This window comes from Ipomoea triloba, chromosome 2 (genome assembly GCF_003576645.1).
Source record: "Ipomoea triloba cultivar NCNSP0323 chromosome 2, ASM357664v1".
NCBI lineage: Eukaryota > Viridiplantae > Streptophyta > Magnoliopsida > Solanales > Convolvulaceae > Ipomoea > Ipomoea triloba.
The window spans coordinates 25,517,817-25,538,185 of record NC_044917.1 but is presented as its reverse complement, the minus strand read 5'-3'; the positions used below and the strand labels follow the sequence as shown (position 1 = coordinate 25,538,185).

The 20,369-nt window shown below is 34.6% G+C and overlaps 1 protein-coding gene and 1 non-coding gene across 2 annotated transcripts; both read left to right on the top strand.

Moving 5' to 3' along the window:
- The first annotated feature begins 278 nt into the window (after positions 1-278).
- Positions 279-350, top strand: TRNAQ-UUG. The gene has a single exon. It is a non-coding gene; the product is annotated as a tRNA-Gln (tRNA).
- Positions 351-11,198: 10,848 nt separating this feature from the next.
- On the top strand, positions 11,199-18,859 carry LOC116009997 (chaperone protein DnaJ). The gene is made up of 11 exons (XM_031249236.1): positions 11,199-11,665; positions 12,795-12,863; positions 13,193-13,285; positions 14,145-14,269; positions 14,726-14,921; positions 15,594-15,769; positions 16,314-16,443; positions 17,088-17,248; positions 17,350-17,441; positions 17,646-17,748; positions 18,437-18,859. Exons 1-11 carry the CDS (start codon positions 11,360-11,362, stop codon positions 18,480-18,482), a joined length of 1,497 nt encoding a protein of 498 aa, XP_031105096.1. The 5' UTR covers positions 11,199-11,359; the 3' UTR covers positions 18,483-18,859.
- The last annotated feature ends 1,510 nt before the right edge of the window (positions 18,860-20,369 follow it).

Genomic DNA, 20,369 nt, shown 5'->3' with positions numbered 1-20,369 from the left:
CAGTAACCTCGATTTTTCAATATCCTAGATCTAATTGGAAAAGATCTTAAATATTAATCATGAGGTTAAGGGGTCAAACCTTACTTTAAACTAAATTAAACCATTTTCTTTGGTTCGAAACCCAGGTTTAACATTTTAAGTTTCGAATTTGGGCAACAACGAAATTATTTTCCAAGTTCAATTCTCATTAGCACTTGTGCTTATTTGCCATAAGATTTAAGCATTTTCCAAATAGAGGAATGGAATACAAAGGTGAACAATAATTTGGACAATTAATTGGTTCTATGGTGTAGTGGTTAGCACTCTGGACTTTGAATCCAGCGACCTGGGTTCGACTCCCGGTAGGACCTTCAAAATCTTAAATATCTTATATTATTGAAATCCTGTAGCCATATTTGGTTTTTGAGGCAATTCCTTGAGCTGCAATGGTTGCTTCCTAATTATGTTTACAGTAAAAGATGAATACAACAAAATAAATGAAACTAAACTGTTTTACAAAAACTAAAAAACCTATATACATACTAATAATTATTGCTTCTTTCATGCTTTCATACTAAAAAAGTAAAATAAATTAAACCAACATTCAATGTCTTTACTATTGCTGCTTTCATGTTTTTGACAGTAGCTTGAAAAACTGCATCGCTTAAACTCTCTGTACCTGTATGTGACTAAACTAATTAAATTTTCATATTTCAATCCAAGAATGCTCTAATATATCTATTTATATACAATCCAAACAAATAAAAAATAAAAGGATATTTTTAGTCAACTATTATTATTGAATACAATACCAAAAAAAATTGCAGTACAAACTACAAAAGAGATAAATGGATGTTCATATCTGCAACACAACTTAAATCACTGTCTACAGAACTGTCTTCATATTTACTGTAACACTTCTTCAATCTCTTCTAAGTTGTTGACATTTTAAAATGATTCTTGTTCTAATTTGATCTTATGTTCTTTTCTTAGGGTGTGTTTGGAAAGCTGGAAAATGACTTTTGTAAAATAATTTTTGAAAAATGAGTCATTTTCCAAAAATCATTTTCCTTTCTTGTGTTTGGTTGCAAAGCAGAAAACTATCTTTGAGTGTTTGGTTCATTTTCCAGAAAATAGACAGGAAAATGAACAAAATTGTAAAATTGAATATTTTAATTAATTTATTTAAATATAACAACATTTATAACAAATATAACAATCAACAAAATCACAACAAAAATATTTAAAAAAATTAAAAAATAAAACGGTTTCACTGGTCACTGGTTTCCGTGAAACCAGTCGGCCACGACTGGTTTGGAAACCTGGCGGACTGGTAACCAGTCGCCGTCGGCCAGTCCAAAACCAGTCACCGTCAGTCAACTGGTTTCTCTGTCCGTCGGCGATCAGTTTGTGTTAAAGAGGCGGAAGGGAGCCCAAGGTGAAGGAACAAGCAATCCGGAAAATGACTTCCCAAAAAAAAGGGGAAGTCATTTTTCACAAAATGGGGCTCATTTTCTATTGACCAAGATGCTATTTTCCATTGACTCTCCCTTCCCAAACACCAAAAACCAGAAAAATGATTTCCGGAAATCATTTTTCGGGTTTCCAAACACACCCTTAATGGAAATGACTAAATCTCTTCATGGCACTCTATATTTCTATTTACTTTTGACACATTTGAAAAGATAGAAGGACAATCCACAATCTCTACCTGTAGAAGGTGGTTTCTTCATGTCTGACTCCTTTTTGTCCATCTCTTTCCATCATTATTCTCTTTTGTTGTTGTTGTTGTGTTTTTTTTTTTTTTTTTTTTGCATGCATGATGGTTTGAGCCTTCTCCACGTCCCACCGTCTACAGCCTCATCCGTCGCCGCCATGAAAATACAGGAATTGTTCTTCTACAGCTTTGAGCCATTTTTTCCGTTGATGATGATTTGCAATTTTATACGAAAACAAATTGCTGCAGTTTACGCTCAAACGGATTATATCTGGGTGTTTTATTGCTAGGAAAAAAAACTCTTGAGGCTTTTTGAATATGGCATAGGCTTTCATCGGAAAGCCAAGATACATACACTGTCTATTTCGGATATGGAATAGGCTTTCATCGAAAAGCCAAAGATTTAATTAAAATGATTATCCCAAGAGGCACCATAAATAACAAAAGCATAGAGAAGTTGACAGTCGAACTGTCGAATAACCACATCCCTTTTACTACGGGTTTCGTTCTAAGTCGAACAACCATATGCATTCCTCCGTATCCCTAAACGGCAGCGTTTGAACTGAGCGAGACCTTTGCCAAAAATGCATTTACTGCTCTTCTTATCCCTAAACGGCAGCACGGCAGCGTTTGAACAGAGCGGGAACTTTGCCAAAAATGCATTTACTTTTTTATTTTATTTTTTTATGATGTCTAAGTTAGACAAGGTGGTAGATGCATGGATTCGACTTCGCCCTTCAATGCATGGATTCAACTCCGACCTTCAATCATTTATATCTTATATTATTGAATGGATAAGCAAGACAAGGTGGTAGATGCATGTATTTTCTTGTAAAATTTCGCCTGTTCGAATCTTGTAGACAACAGACTTCCTTTAGAGTAAGGTTGCTTAGAGTCATTGGTCATCTTTCATATCTTATATTATTGAATGTCTAAGTTAGACAAGGTGGTAGATGCATGTAGGTAAATACAAAAAATCGCCAGTAACCCGTGCCGGAAGTGGGTGAGACATTGTTTAATATTACCATTTCATTTTTATTATTACTAATATATTATTATTATTATTACATTTGAATTATTTATGTGCATTAATATTATTAGTATTAATATTATTAGTATTAGTATTACTATTATTATTATTATTATTATTTTATAAGATATTTGTCCAATTGTAAATTATTTAGTGTTTTCGAAAATAATATAAGCCATGGTTTCTTATATTTTGACACAAATATTGTTAGTATGTTTAATATTATTTTTGGAAACCACTATTGAAAATTAAATTTTTAATATTATATATTTTGTCAATTATTATTATTATTATTATTATTATTATTATTATTATTATAAGTATTTGATTCATTATTAAAATTTTAGTTTTTTTTTTTGTTTTTAAATCTTTATTGTATTAATATGAGGATGATCAACTGTTTTATATTATATAAATTATATAAATATAATGGGCGTTCAACAATTTTGTTACTTCAAATAAATAATAATGTGGAATTTTGGTTTTTTTTTTAGAAAATAAAGACATGATATGTAATGAAAATATTGGAACGCCGTCCATTAATAATTTTGCACATAAAACAAATCAACTACATGTATTTGGTGTATTTCAAAGTTCACTTTGTACACCTAGTTGTTGTTACTAATGGTAAGTATACTATGTTGTCCAAATAATAGTTCCATACATTATTATAATTTAAAGTATAATATTTTTTTTCTTAGATTCCTCCTATGTGCGAATGACAATATGACCGACGTTGAATGAACAATGTTTTTTTTTCTTAGATTCCTCCTAGGTTCGAGTCTCAGTGGGAGCAATGTTGACTTTGTTGGGCTTCAATAGGTTGAGAAAGTATATGGACAGATACTACATGTAACAAGGTCAATAGTATTTCAAAAATAAAAAAATAATCAATATATTAATAACAATAATACAATTTAATTGACTATGGTAAATGCACTAACATTTTTATTATAAGTCATTCCTGTAATTAAAGGCAATTAAATGCTCTAAAGTCATGTATGTTTGTGATAACTGATAAGTCACCTCCAACCAAGCATCATGTTCGTGCATTTGACTTAAATCTAACACTATATTTGGATTCAGATATAAATGGTTTTCCTCAAATTAATTATTTTACTACATTAACCTAAAAAACATTATTATTTTTATATTTTTATTATTTTTATATTAATTTAAAATATTCATTTAAATTAGTTTCGCAACATAATTGTTGTACTACAATTGAGACTGCACAAAAAGTCAATCCAATTGATGAATTTAATTAACCAGTTAGCCCGAATCAATAAATCCAATAAGATTATAGGGGGTATGACAAGTAACGGATCAAAGTGTACCTTGGAGGTATTTTATGAAATAGATCATGAGTCTTGAATTCACAACCTAACGATGTCTACTTAATTTTAATCAAATTAAAACTTAAGCTATAGAATAAATAAACCTGAAACTACGACAACCAGGATTGTTAACGTAGTTCGGAACAATACTCCTACATATGCGGGGCCACTCACAAAAACCCAATCCACTAAGAAACACAAAGAATTACAAGAAATAAAAATACCAACACCATTCAACAATGGACTACGTTGAGTACAAACTTATTTCTTCAAAAACTACAGTCGTGGATGAATTCGTGCAAGCCAATCACCAAGTCTTCATACGCTGTATAATTCTTCTGAGCATAATTCCGCAACCTCCAGCATCATAGTTGAATAGAGAATAAGAAAGTCATAAGCTAATGCTTTGTAAACTGAAATATGATAAAGAAAGTGGCTGATGATTTAATCTGATTCCATTCCCAATACTCTCGTAAGGCGTGTAAGAAAATGAGTGACAAAGCCTTTCCTTTTATAGTTAACAAACAATCCCACTCCTGGCTGTAATTCACCATACGTTAGATCCCCACCAAAGACTCATCACCATGCATTTTAAATCAACGCCACACTTTTCGGACGGACACAGAATGATTCAAATACCAAGCTGAAGCAGGTTCTGAAGTAGCACCAGGAATAGGTCCAAGCAGTCTAGAAAAAATTAAAACTACATTTAATCTTAACCTAATGTGTGACAAATAATTAGGCCAATATCCTAACATGTACCAATTGAACATTTGAACTATTTATTATATTCAATCATGTATCAATTGGACATTTACATTTTATATATTGAATAAAGGATAAAGATATTACAAGATTGTGTAATAATAGGACAAGAATGTCGTTAGGACAAAGTATGATGAAGATGTCTTAATAGGACAATATTGCATGTTTTTATACTAATTTTAGGCCTAACTAACCGGAGAGATGGGAGGAGAAGTCTTCTAACGGCCTTGGACCGCTTCCCAAGCCGCAAAGACCGGGTCACGCGAGACTCGGGGTCTCGGAGCCGACCCCCGAGGTCGGCCGAGGCTTAGACCAGGCCACGCGAGACTCAGGGTCTCGCCCGAGACGACCCTAGAGGTCGAACCTGGAGGTCGGCCCCGGAGGTCGGCCGAGGCCTAGCCGGACGGGTCCGACTTAGGTGGGGCTCGGGTCGGCCCACGTATTCCCTCCCTGGGCCAACCCACTCTATGTTCGGGTATGATTTATCCATCACCAACAACTGACGTCCAACCAATACAACATGTAATGAATTTAATTACAGAGTTTGAGGATGTTGTTGAACCACATCAAGGAAATATCAATTCAAACCATGGTGAGTTAAAATATTACATTGAAAAATAAATTGTGATTAGTACAAAAGTTGAAATAAGTATTAATCTTTTTTTATTTTCCATTTCAGTTGATTACTTAGACTTTGGTGATCCAGACTATGTTTGCGAGCATTGTAATTCTATTTGTTTGTACAAAAAAAGGTCAACCAATTCAAAATCAAATAATTCCCCTAAGTATTCATTGTGTTGTGTAAATGGGAAGATAAAGCAGCCATTAATGATAAAGCCTTCCAAAAAGTTATATGATCTCTTTTTTGTTAGAAGTGATAAGAACAAATGTTTCTTGCAAAATATAAGGTCATATCACATGTTTTGCTTCACGTCGATGGGTGGTAAGATTGATAGATCGCTTAACAATGGTACTGCGCCTCCTTATATTCCGTATAAATGGACAAAATTTTCATCGTATTGGTAGTTTATTGCCTTCGGATGATGTTCAAACAAAGTTTGCGCAACTCTATATTTTGCAGACCCTCACAGCTCAACAAAGACATTTGGGGTGAAAACAATTATCTTAGGTGGGGACTTTCGTCAGATTCTACATGTAGTCCCTAAGGGTACAAGACAAGATTTTGTTTCTTCAGCTATAAATTCATCTTATCTATGGAACAGGTGCAAGGTTTTGAGACTTACCAAAAATCTTTGACTAAGTGCGTTTCAGCGTGGTGTTGACCTAAAATCATTACAAGATTTTGCTGATTGGATTGCTGTTATCAGCGATGAGAAGATAGGTGGACCGAATGATAGATATGCAAAAGTTGAAATCCCAACACATATGCTATTACCGTCTTACGCGGACCATATTTCAACAATTGTGAAAAATACATTTCGTATGTTTGTCAATGGCAATTATAATCTAGATTTTCTTCAAGGTCAGTCACAATTCTTACCGTTCGAAAAAAAACAAAAAAAATGGCCAAGGTCATGCCTCAGCCACAATAGCCGAGGCCTTGCCTCGGCCAAGATCGGCCGAGGTCCCGTGCCTCGGCCACAATTCTTACCGTTCGACAAAAAAAACTTGAAGAGGGAGCGTACCAGACAAAGTAGATGCAGGATCGAAGGAGGCGGTAAATAACAGAAAGATTACTCCCAAGCTACCTCAACCACTCTCACTGGCTAGGGAGTAGGGGTATTGGTGACAGAGTAATTGGGAAACAACACCCGACCCGAACCACAAGCATTGACCCAAAGAAGACAAACGCCCACCAGTTATGCAAAGACTACACATTGAAGAGGAGAGTTATTATCAACGGCTCCACTACCGTACAATTGAGGGCTCACCATTATGCTGTCCGTTACAACTCACAGAAGAAGAGTCGTTGCACCTGGAGTATAAGTGGTGGCATGTTGTAGACTGAGGGGGGTACATTCTAATACTATTGTACTGCTCATTGTACTTAGATCAATAATACAAAATACATACCGATAACAATACTTACAATCACTTAGAAACCCATGAACCAAATGTCGTGGAGGTTCAAAAGAAGAAGACTTACCACGCTTTCTACGACTGCCACTAGCCTGGCCATCATAAGAGAAATATGCTCTGCTTGAACCATTCCATTTAAAAGTATAAAAACGATAATAGTAGAGTTGTAGAGATAAATAAAAATGTAAACTAAAGGAATGGAGATTAGAGTCATAGAGATATATTGAGAATTGTAGAAGTACTCAAATTTTAGAGAATGAGAGTATGGAGAGGGAGTTTGGTAAGAAAAATGTTTGCAAAACTCTGTAATTTATAATGTAGCTAGAACTTGGAAGAGTGAAAGCATAGATGTATAGAACTTGAAAGTTTGAGAACAAAGTGAAATTTTTTAAAAATAGATCATTTGTAGTCATACATACCTATTTAAACATAATTTTTTTTCGGTTATGGAATCGAAACCGTCTAGTTCCATATTATCCGGAGCCAAAACTGACTATATGAGGTCATACATATTACTGAGAAAATGTTTGAACCCCCTACACGATGCCCTCGGCGTGTATTTATACATGCAGCAAACCAATTAAATGACTACATTAATGCTCCATAATTACGCCTAATGATTACATGAAACATAGCTTCTGTAATCGCCACGACTGGGTACACGTAGTCCCCGATCCATCATCTAGTCCCTCACTTTCATATTGCTCATAGTGTTGACGACACAAGAAAGTAATTAGCCTAAAAAGATTGACCACCCATACTCCTTCGCTGACCTACATAGGAGCATCTCAACTTTCATTACTGACTCCTTTTCCAAAGAGGCGCAATAAGATTAAGCGTCGACACCTTTTTAGGTCTCTAGTCAAATCTCAAATTGACCAAACTTCGTTGCCGACTCTTTTTTCAATGAGGCGCGATAAGTTTGAACGTCGACTCCTTTTTCAAACCTCAAGTCAAATCTCAAATTGAACAAACTTTGTTACTGGCTCATTTTTCAAGGAAGCGCGATAAAACTAAACGCCAACACCTTTTTCAAGCTTCTAGCCAAATCTCAAATCGACCCAACTTCGTTACCAACTCCTTTTACAAGGAAGCGCGATAAGACTGAGCACCGACTCTTTTTTCAAACCTCTAGTCAAATCTTAAATCGACCTAACTTTGTAACCAACTCTTTTTTCAAGGAGGTGCGATAAGACTAAGCATCGACTCCTTTTTTATGCATCCAGTCAAATCTCAAATCGACCCAACTTCATTACTCATTCCTTTTTTAAGGAGACACAATAAGACTGAGCACACAGACTCCTTTTTCAGGCCTCCAATCAAATCTCAAATCGACTCGACTTCATTACCAACTCCTTTTTCAAGGAAGTGTGAAAAGATTGAGCATCAACTCCTTTTCAGACCTCTAGTCAAATCTTAAATCGACCCAACTTTGTAACCAACTATTTTTTCAAGGAGGGCGCGATAAGACTAAGCACCGACTCCTTTTTTATGCATCCAGTCAAATCTCAAATCGACCTAACTTTGTTACCGACTCATTTTTCAAGGATATGCGATAAAACTGAGCACGATTCCTTTTTCAAGCCTCCAGTCAAATTGTAGACTAACCCAACCACCTTACCTTCCAAAGTTATTGCTTCCCATAAATAATTGATTGCGCCTTCAATGCACTAACCTACATGATTTTTTAATTTCCTGCCATTAATTTCATATTTGAATTGTTTTAGCTTCTCTTTCATGTCAACGATCCCATCACAGTCATTTCACCCCAGGCCATATATTGTTGCCATGTGTCACAATATTATTATCTACCCCTACCTATAAATACCCAAGCATTTCTACCCTCCAAGTTTTACATATACTCACCTTTTATCATAGTAGCAAGTTCCAACCCAAGTCTTTGCAACTTAACTCTTTACTCTCTCTAAGTAGTCAGTCCATCAATCCGTCTCCTTTCTTTCCATGCAGGTATGTTCCCTCCTTCTTCTTTGCTTTGTGTTAACCATGTTGTCCTCAGGCAACTCTCCTCCCCTATCTCCTTCTGATCCTTCTCACTAAGGGGTAACCCCTTAGCCTCCACTTTTCAACTAACTGCATTTCCCGACCCTACTTCATCTACTCCTTTAAATCCAGCCCCCTTCAGTCTATTCTTCCCCCTTCGGTGATAAATTTCGTGGACGAGGCTTCTTTGAAGATGTGCAACCTCCTGTCGCCTACTACTCCAATCTTACTACTTCCAACCTCGACTTTTAAGAGGCTTTTGCTAAGCCCCACTACCAAGGTAAAATCGGTTGGGCACCGTTTTATCAATGATCTCCTAGTAGGGGGTTACAAAGGTATCCATTACCACACGGTTCACTATGACTTTTGAGTGCCAGTTCACCCTTTAATTTCCCAATTTTTTTAATTCTTCGGTGTAATACCCTACCAATTAGTCCCAATTTTGCTTCATCACCATTTGTGAGGCACTCAGCCTCTGACAAACGACAACTCTCTTCTCCCAATTGTTCTAGGTAACCTCAGTAGGAACCACTTCCCCTGGTTATATCCCAATCTCCTAAAGGGATGGCTGCCGCATGTTTGTTGGCCTCGAGTCCTCCCACAAAAAGTGGGAGGAGATGTTTTTCTTTGTCCAACTGGCCACCTCCTAAAGCCATTTCCACTTCCCTCTCAATTGGCAGAGCTATTACTTTTGCATGTGTAAAATACCTCCATGCGATGATGAAACAGAGGACATGGTTTCCTTTCTACTAAACTAGGGTCCCCTTAAGGCAAGTACCTAGTCACGCCTACAAGCTCTTGTTGACGTCAGACTACTTCTGGAGGGTGCTACCACTACAAGTCGACTGCTGACTTCTAGGAATGACCACGTTTGGTTCGAACCGAACCGTGCACTGTTGGAACTAGACCAAATCAGAACTGTACTTTCGTTTCCGGTTCTAAACCGGGAAAAGTAAAAAAAATAGTTATTTTTTACTATTTGGTTAAAGTTTAATTATTATTTGATTAAAGTTTAAACTTTAAATAACATTTTAAATTCAACTATCACAATTTTTTTTAATATAATTTAACTTTGAAGTTTAAATATTTAATATAACTATTTTAAAAACATTTTAGAATGGAAACTTTTCAACAAAAAATATTAATTGTTGAATTTGGACAATTTTAAAAATAAAAAAATTACAAAAAAAAATAAAAAAAAAATCCGGTTCAAACCGGAACCGTCATAGAAGGTTCGGTTCTGATTTGATCGATTTCGGAACTGAAAACCGCCGATTCGGAACCAGAACCGAACCGTGGCCATGACTACTGACTTCTGCCGATACCTGCCACTAATTACAAATAACTAACCACTTATACTTTAACAAAAAAGAAACATGAATGGGGTCAAATAAGGGTGTCTAGGTTGGTGCCCTATGTAGCTATAATAAGAGTAAATATTCAAAATGGTCACTCGTCTATAGTATAATTTACAATTGGTCATCAACTATTGATTGAACATGATTAAATCTTCAACTATTCAATTTTTATTTGATCCTTGGTCAATTCTTCCCTCTGTTTAAATTAAAGCCTGTCAACTCTGAGGTTTCAAATTCGTACTTTTTATTTATAGATATAGATTATGTATATTAATCATAATTTAATTTTAGATATAATTATCATAGGCATAAATATGTTTTAGAATTTGATGTTTTTCCACCAACAAACATTGGAAAAATTATCTTGTTTTTTTTTTTTTTTTTTTCATTATTACAATGTTGTTTAGGTAAACGTGGGGTTGTTATGCCGTGGACCTAGGTCCACCTTGCAAGGTGGACTTAGGTCTACATTCACATACACTATACTCTAAATTCACATACACTATACTTTACATTCACATTTTGTAAACTTTACATTCACACATTACAGGATTATATGTTTAGTAACTATATTATCACTGTTATGCATTCACACATTCAAAACTCTATATTCACAGGTCCTATACTTTAAATTCACAACTTGAGAACTCCACATTCACACATTACAGGGCTAGGTACAAGTTGCTAGAACTTCTTAACTCTATTACAGGTTCACACATGCATAACTCTACATTCACGATTTCTATACTCCATATTCACAATTTGAAACCTCCACATTCACACATTTCTGGGCAACTCTACATTCATACAATCATAAATCTACATTCACGATTTCTATACTCTACATTCACATTTTGAAACCTCTACATTCACACATTTTTGGACAACTCTACAGCAATATATTTACTAATTATATAAAAAAAAAAAAAAGACAAAAACGAGGTAGAAATAGAAGCGCGTCGCACCACATCCATTGGCTCCCACCTTCATATTCCTCCATCTCTTTCCGACCATAGAAAACCGCCTCTGCTCTCCGAACTTTAAGAAATGTGCAAAATCAACCGCTCCCTCCATTTTTTCTCCTAGGCAAATCATCGAACGCTTGGGTGGCGCGTGTAGTTTCGCACGCCCAATGACTTCCGCCACAATGGCCTGCACGGCCTCTCTCTCACTCCGCCCTTCTCTCCCGCCTCTTCCTTCTTCGTCTTCTACCTTTTTTGCCGGTGGGACCCATCTCTGGTCCCACAAGAGGTTCCTGATTTCCATCTCCCTCTCTTCTTCTTCTTCCACTTCGTCTCAGTACGATAGGAAGATATCGGCGAGGCGGTTCGGGAGATTTGTGGTGGCCGCCGCAGCTGATTATTACTCCACTCTCGGGGTCTCCAAATCTGCTAGCAGTAAAGAGATTAAGGCCGCTTATCGGAAGTTAGCTCGTGAGGTACTGAAACGATTAGCGGCAGTAGTAATTACTTATTTATATTAATCATATTAATTTGGCATTGTATTGCTTCTATCTATTTTCACCTTTCTTTTTATTTATTATGTCATACAGTGTTTATAATGTTTGTATTTAGGGATAATTGAGTTGGATATTTTCTGATTGTTTGCCAGTATGTTATTCTAGTTCTGAAGATATGTCCCTGGCTACGGGATTGAATTAACTGATAAGCTGTTCTACTGTTTTGGGTGTCTGCTAGTTTAAACTGTAAGCAAATTTAGTAGTATTTGGCTAATAAAAATACACCAGACTTGTACTCTCTGATATTTTCACTAGTGGCCAATTTGGCCCTGCTGTGTAAATGGTCTCTTCTTGTACCTAAAGTTCACATTTAATGGCAAATTTCTTCTAGTTCTAGTCTAGTGGCAGAAATTAAGCTCTGTTTTCTTTGTGTGAGTCACTGCTAAAGTACTACATGCATTGGAGCACCACACCTTGGCTGTCTAGCTTCCTATTCTGGCAGTTAGGTCTACAGTTAGTGATTTGACTTAAGCCCAAAATGAATAATTAGGATTGACACCTACTCAATGGGTCAAGTTTGTGTGTGTTTGTATAAGCTTATTTCATAAATTGAATGTGTTTAGTTCTCTATTTGTCAATGAGCTTTATTGTTAAAGGACAAAATTGTTACGTGCCCCTACAAATTTGATGTTCTGTAAATTCATCTCTACTTATGAGCAGTCACTGTTTGGCATTATAAAAGTACTTATTTTCTGTATTTTTATTTTTAAAATGGTCTTTCTTTTTCCCTTTGAAGAGCATGTTTCCAACCTATTTGTCACCCCCACTTAATTTATATAATCTCGCCACTTGCTTAATTCAAAACTTTGAATTAGGAAATTGATGATTTGAAGATTTTATATGTTCATAGTTGTGTAAATTATCAAAATTACTTTCCTCTTGTTATGTTTTGGGTTTACTGGTTAAGTATTTCCTTGCTTCTGAGTTCTCTTGCTTCGCCATTTTTATGGGTTTCAGAGATAGAGTACTAGAGTAGCACTAAAAAGTACATTAATTAGTTTTCCTGAATCCTGATAATCTTCATCTGGCCTTTTCATCTTCTTCTTAGTACCACCCTGATGTCAACAAGGCACCTGAAGCGACTGAAAAATTTAAGGCGATTAAAGATGCTTATGAGGTAACAGTTGGACTTATAATCTGATTCCTCTGTTAATTAGTTTTCATTTTTTAACCATGATTTATCTATTATATATTATGTGGGAGCCGCTTCCAAGGCTATTTGTAACTATTTCGGATGCGAAAAATGGTAAGGGGCAGAGTATATTTTTGTAAATTTGTACATTTTTGTCAAATTATAAAATGTTCCCCATCCCTTACCATGTTTAGCATCCGGCATTGGTACAAATTGGTATGGAAGAACTTTCCTGTGTAGTATTTGATGATGTCTACTTCATGAGTTTTGTTGATCTAATGTGATCTTGAATTGGAAAATATAATCCTATTTAGGTATTATCAGATGACAAAAAGAGAGCTCTATACGATCAATACGGGGAAGCTGGGGTTAGAAGTACCGTAGGGGCTGAAGCTGGTGCTTATACGGTAACTCATAACATGTTTGAGTCTTCTACTTTGCTCTGGTGTATGTTATTTTTCCACAGCTAAGCTGCTATAGAATTACTTTATTGTGCATTTGTGCCTATTTTCTCATTGGGATGCTTTTTCTTTTGTTCTTGTGTGATTGGATTTTCCAATACAGTGATATGGGAAATACAGTTAACAATTACCATAATGTGTGAGACTATAACAGAATTGATATTGAGGTATCTTACCGATGTTATTAGCTTTTCTTGGTTGTTTCTTTTGCTTGAATTCCCTTTCTACTTCCCAAGTATATAAGGTATATTGGAATTTTATCATACAATGAAATTTATGTACCATAGAGTGGAAAAAACTTTAACTTCAATTTTATTAAGCATCAGATCCATTTTGAACTCTTTAGCTAAAATATATTTATTAATAATTTCAATCCAGATCCTTTGGTTTACTTTTTCCCTTTTTGTTTGTGTTCATAGAAGCAATTTTATCTAGTTGCTCTCTTGGTCAAAATTAAGGTTAATTTTTGCTGACGTTGATTCATTGTTTAAGATGGTCTGACCCACTGCAACCATGTCAAGGCATACTAGGGGTTTCATTTAATATAAATTTTACTTTATTTTTATTATCCAGAACTTACAAAGTTGGCTTTTTAATAACTTTGTGTGTGTGTGGTATTTTTTTTTTATAATTGGCAGAGAAGTTTTTAAGAAAGATATGCTAATGCTAGGGTCCATGATGGCAACTAGATTGGGGTCTAGGCCCCATAGGAGAAAAGCTTTCATGTTGCTAAACAATATGATACTTGCAGGAATAAATTTTTCCCCTCATCTGTCTGATGCATTCTCTGTTGGATCTTTTGCAGACAAACCCTTTTGATCTGTTTGAGACATTTTTTGGATCTGGTATTGGCAATTTTGGAATGGATGCAGCTGGCTTTGGAACTGCAACAGGTCGTCGTAGCACTGTTACCAAGGGTGAAGATTTACGGTAAGGATTGATGAATATTTTAACATCATGTATTCATCTAAGCTATGACCATTGGTAATTGCATGCATAGTTTGTACGACGTTATTGAATGAGTATACTGCTGAATATATGCTCACATGATTGACAGTACAACGTGGTAGAGAATACTGCCAGAATGAATAGTTCATCAGTCAATTTTCATGCTTGAGTCTTAGGCGTGAAAATGGACTTGAAGACCAGTTGTCTTTCTATATCATTGGAAAACCTCAAAGTAACAAGACGTATGTAACCTAAACATATTTTAAAAAGAGCTGGGTAGTAAATATGCACTGAGTATTATACTATTATCATCATATATACCATGCTTGAAATGACTTGAAAATGAACGGATGTCCTAGTCATGCATATCTTTTGTGCCCTAGCTCTTGTATTCTCTATGAATGTCCACTGTTGACTCAATTTTCAAATGCTTTTCAGTTACGACATAACATTAGAGTTTTCAGCGGCTATATTTGGAGCTGAAAAAGAATTTGAACTTTCACATCTTGAAACATGTGAAGTTTGTGCTGGTTCTGGAGCAAAAGTGGGCTCCAAAATGAGAATTTGTTCTACATGTGGTGGCAGAGGACAAGTTATGAGAACTGAGCAAACACCATTTGGCATGTTTTCCCAGGTAACTAAATCCTCTGTGTTCCTCTAGTCTTATTTGTTATCTATATTCATCCAGGATTTTATTTATATGATCTTATTGCTACACAGATTAAAGTGGATAACAAACTTTGCTGTTCTTGATTAGCATGCATTTTGCCTCACTGATCTCATTTATTCTTTCCAATCATAGTTTGCATTCTATGTAGTAGTTTGTTAAATAAATGATTTTTTCTTGCTAGAGTTGTGAAGTGAATTTGTGCTTTATGTGTTTTAAGGTACTTGATTTGAATACCTCAACATTTTCTTTTTCTTCACTCCAGAGTAAATGATCTTGAGCTCCTTCACTTTCTGTGTAAAAACAGTCTCCATGTAGACGAGCCTGGTTAATGTGCAATAGTGGAAGCAAGAATGATATTCAAAAAGCAGTACCATGGACATATCATGAAATGAGCTTTGAGAGGATATTTCTACTTGTTTAGTAAATTAGAGTATGGTGTGCTGTGTTGGAATAATTATATCTTTATTGCTTCATGCAATACTTCCTCCTAGTGTTAGGATTGGCTTGCATTTCATTTTCTTACAATACTGTTGTTGTTATTATTATAATTATTTATTTTGACATAGTATAATATTCTGTTATTATTCATAGAAGAAAGTCCTTATACCTTACACTTAAACTTTGGTTAATTTATAGGTTTCTGTATGTCCAAATTGTGGAGGCAATGGTGAAGTGATTTCTGAGTTTTGTCGTAAATGCTCAGGGAAGGGGCGGGTACGAGTCAAGAAAGATATTAAAGTCAAGATACCTCCCGGAGTGAGCAAGGGCAGTATCCTCAGAGTTGCTGGTGAGGGTGATGCAGGTCCAAGGGGGTATGTGGATATGAACTTATCACTTGCTTATTTTTGATATTGAAATATATATCCTGAATAATTATTCTGACCAAGGCTTCTTTTTCTTATTTGATGGGAAGCATTTTGTTTTTGCTTTTGTTTTTGTTTTTTTTTTTTGTTTTTTTTTTAAAGTACTGTGAAGAACTTGATATTGTCCCTTAATTACATATATCTGACCCCTTATGATATTTGATATTTCATACTGAAGTGTTTGGACAGCTTAGTGTTGTATGACACAATAAATTTCTGTTTTGGTACTGCTTATGTATGGTAGACACTTTAATGGGGCTTGTGATAATAAGTTATTGATGAGTAGTAACCTTTATACCTGTGTTGTGCACTCATGTAGTCATGTGCATGCATGAGTGTCTAAAAAGAAAAAGTTGCAGAAGGGGGAAAAAAATCCAAAGAGGTGTGTATGACATTATGAATTGAAGTGCTGTAAGGTCATGCAAATATTATTTTTCTTTTTTTCTTTAGTTTTGTTTTGTTTTGCTAAATTCACTTTTATCCTTGTCTGCAGGGGCCCCCCTGGAGACCTTTTTGTCTATCTTGACATCGAAGAGATACCAGAGATTCAAAGAGATGGCATAAATCTAATGTCGACAATTTCAGTTAGTTATCTCGATGCGATTCTGGGAACTGTTGTCAAGGTATATGCTACACATACAACTTGGTTTTTGATAGATGTCTCACTATCAGCTTTGACTGTGGCAAAATCACACCATTATATAGATCAACCCTACATCTATTTATGGTGTTTGTTTTATTTTGTTTTTGTTTTTTTTTGTTGTTTTTTTTTAATTTTTTTTTTTGGGTTTGACATGCTATCACCATGTTTCTGGGATGTCTATTTTCAGTATGCATTTTATCTGCTCAAACCGTTGGCTGTTAATCCTGTTATCATTACATGCATTCATGTTTATCACATGTATTGAAAACTTAAATGATTTTGTTAACATTTTGGGATGAATGCGCTAAATACTACTGTAAACTAAACATAAAACTCAACTACTTTGGGCAATTGGGTTTATGATATAAACCTATGCTTACTTAAAAGTCTATATTCATACAGCAGTGTGTACTTAATTTGTTGTGTTACTTTAAACATTCTGATGAGTGGAGCTTATACTAGTTCATGCTATGTCTATAGTTGCTTTATAATTATAGATCAGTTGTGATGCTTTAAAAAATCAAAATTGATCAATTTGAGTCTACTTCATTGACCGCAGATCTATATAACATTTTAAAGAGTGTCAATATAATAAAATATTGATGACATTTGATATTTTATCAGGTTAAAACAGTTGAAGGTATAACTGAACTCCAGATTCCTCCCGGTACTCAACCTAGCGATGTTCTTGTCTTGGCAAGAAAAGGTGCCCCTAAACTTAATAAGCCCTCAATACGTGGTGATCATTTGTTCACAATAAAAGTTAGTATACCAAAGCGTGTCAGGTATGCAGAGTTTTTCACATAATTAAACATTAAGTAGTGTTTCTGAAGAGGTTCTCTGATATTAGTGCAAAAGGACCTGAATATTCTTGTTCCCAATGCAGTGCAAAGGAACGTGAGTTGCTTGAGGAACTTGCTTCATTGAATGGCAGCCCAATTGCTCGGACTAAAACTCAGCCCAAGGTTCAGCAAGCTGGTATGCATGAAATTTTGTCTTCATTAATTATTTCAGGTACTTGTAAAGGGAAGTGATGAGAATGTGAAAATAGTTTTCATTTAGTCAGCAGCATAAAATTAATAACTGATCTTCAATCAAAGTTCTATATAATCTATATATACATAAAGGATATGATAATGTCTAGTTTTCTAATATCACAATTTGAATGCCTTTTCATTGCAGCTAGAAGTACAGAAACAAAAATTGATTCTGATTCTGGTACAGAGAAAAGTGATGAATCCGAAGACACAGATGACGTCTGGAAAAAGTTAAAAGATTTTGCTGGGTAAATTTCTTACCTCTTCTTTTTGCACTTAAAATTCATGGTACTTTCTGAATAAATGATGGTTTCTTTCCAGCCAAGAACTTCATGGCATACCTTCTATTTTGGTCACATAGTGCCAATTAAACTTTTTCCGTGGAAAGTGAGTTTCAAACACTAGTTCTGCTGACCAATGAATAATTCATGGCTCAAATTTAATGTGGCAAATTTTGAAGACAACCCTTTCCCAAAGATGATTTGAGATTCTTGAAACCCATTGTCCTGGAATCTAATAACAAGTTTACTAATAATGGAACTGTTTCTTTCTTCATATATATATATATATATATATATATATATATATAAAATTCTATGAATCCTGGGTATGTGACAGCCTCAACAAAATTTGCATCTTCAATAGTGCATACATCCTCTTGCTGATTGATAATTGTGTGGGTATCTCTTTTGCACCACCCTCCGGCCTCCGGTGATAATCATAATGTACATCAAAGTGGCATATGTGCTTTCTCTCTCAAGAAGAATAAATGGTCTAGGCAAATGAACCTGCATATATACTGTAGAATATATATCAAGAAAAATAACCAGTGTATATTTTTTTTAATTACAGAGAATTATATTTCTACATACTCTTCCTTGTGCTTAATTTGTTTGTGTGTTTTAGTGCTGAACTAAAGATTGCGTAAATTTGCAGGTCTGTTGCAAATGGTGCTCTGAAGTGGTTTAAAGACAACCTCTGATGGAATGCATCAACATAGCTTGTCATTAACCACACACAGGATTCAGGCGTCGAGCAGTTTTCTTTAGATTGAGTTGTGTAAAACACCCAACAACAACCCTTTGGGGTAATTGATTTTCCCACCAACCATTCCCCCCTGTAAATTCCAACAATGTCTCAGCCAAGAGTTGTTACTACTAGTGTTATTACTCATTTCTGCCATTTGTGACTTAGATGAGATGTGTACATGTACGGGAGGGAGGTAACCTGACCTTCTTTTCTGCAAGTTGAGAAAGAAAGAAATTGAAGGAAGGAAAGTGTTGGAGAAAATGGAGCATTCATTCTGTGGTGTTGCTACCTTCCTTCACATTTGCATTTAATCCCACATCATATTTCATATTTGCCTCTCACGTAAACTTTGTTGCTTTACAAACTACAACTTTTTCACTTGCGCCATAGGATTTGCAACTTTAGATGCAAGTTCGCCGGTCACTTTTTCGCCTTAAAGTTCTCGGAGTGTGGTCAGAACCCTAATGACCTGTGATAGAAGGTCATAAATCGATTTTTGGGTCTTATTACATCAAAATAATTGTTGATAAGTGTAATTGTACCTTTAAAAAGTTTAAAAGGCTAATTGATTTTTCAGTTAAAATTTGATGGTGTATTTGACCTTTTTTCCTTTTTTTTTTTTTTTTTTTTTTGTGCTTTTGATTTTTATTTTTATTTTTCCTTTTTCTGTTTTCTCTCTTTATTCTCTTTTCTTCTAAAAAAACTAAACTCTTGGAGATGCTTAGGCTATCATTATTTTTGAAATATTCTCTCATTTTGGGCTTTTGGCTATCCTTATTTATGAATACTCTCTCATTTTTAAAAGTAGGTCCTATCTTCATATCATTAAATTTGTAATTCATTCACTATTTTCTTTATGAGTTAATTTCATTTTTGGTCATAGATTTATAGGTGACAATCCACTTTTAGTCCCTTTTTATTAAAATATCCACTTTTGGTCTTAGTATTATTGTGGTATGATCAATTTTGGTCTTCCAGCAACAAAATTGTTGAAATATTGTTAAATGCAAAGACATTTCAATCTCTTTTATACAGAGTATGTTGAACCGCTATATTTTTTATGTTTATTTTTTTTTTAAAACATTCATAATTGAAGACCGAAATGTCATTGTATTTAACGATATTTTACCTGATTTGTTGATAAAGGACCTTAATTGGTCATGCCAAAATAATACTAGGACTAAAAGTGAATGTTCTAATAAAAAATGACTAAAAGTGGATTGTCACCTATAAATCTAGAACCGAAAATTAAATTAACTCTTTCTTTATATTCATGCAATATTCTTTTACTTTCAAAAGTGGGTCCTATCTTCATATTATTAAATTTGTAATTCATTCATTATTTTCTTTATTTTTTTTTGAGAAATTCATTATTTTCTTTATATTCATGCAATATTCTTTCACTTTCAAAAGTAATTCCACTTTCACATCAAAATACAATAAAATAACCAAAATATTTTTTAAAAAAAAAAAGTACAAAAAGACTACTGCATACTACCAATAACACCTAAACATAACCCAAAAAAAAAAAAAAAAAAGACTTTGACATGTCAAATCATCTTGCAAAGGCTATCCTTTCAGGGATAAAGATAGCCTTAGGAACATCTTTGCAATCTTCTCTCATTTTCAAAATGTCATATCTCTAAATTTTCAATTAATCAGTATTCATTCTTCATCCATGCAATTCTCTATCTTCTTTCAAAAGTAGTATCACTTTCATATTACTTTATTAAAATTTTTATTTTTTATCAATAGAATACTAATAATAATAATAATAATAATAATAATAATAATAATAATAATAATAATGACGATGATGATGTTGTTGAAATTTTGCAAT

What these genes read in the sequence shown, in the direction of transcription:
- LOC116009997 (XM_031249236.1), top strand. Translation starts at nt 11,360, where the DNA reads ATGACTTCCGCCACAATGGCCTGCACGGCCTCTCTCTCACTCCGCCCT. An exon ending in CTGAAGCTGGTGCTTATACG is followed by an intron (nt 13,286 to 14,144) that starts GTAACTCATAAC and finishes GATCTTTTGCAG; the next exon opens with ACAAACCCTTTTGATCTGTT. An exon ending in ACCAAGGGTGAAGATTTACG is followed by an intron (nt 14,270 to 14,725) that starts GTAAGGATTGAT and finishes AATGCTTTTCAG; the next exon opens with TTACGACATAACATTAGAGT.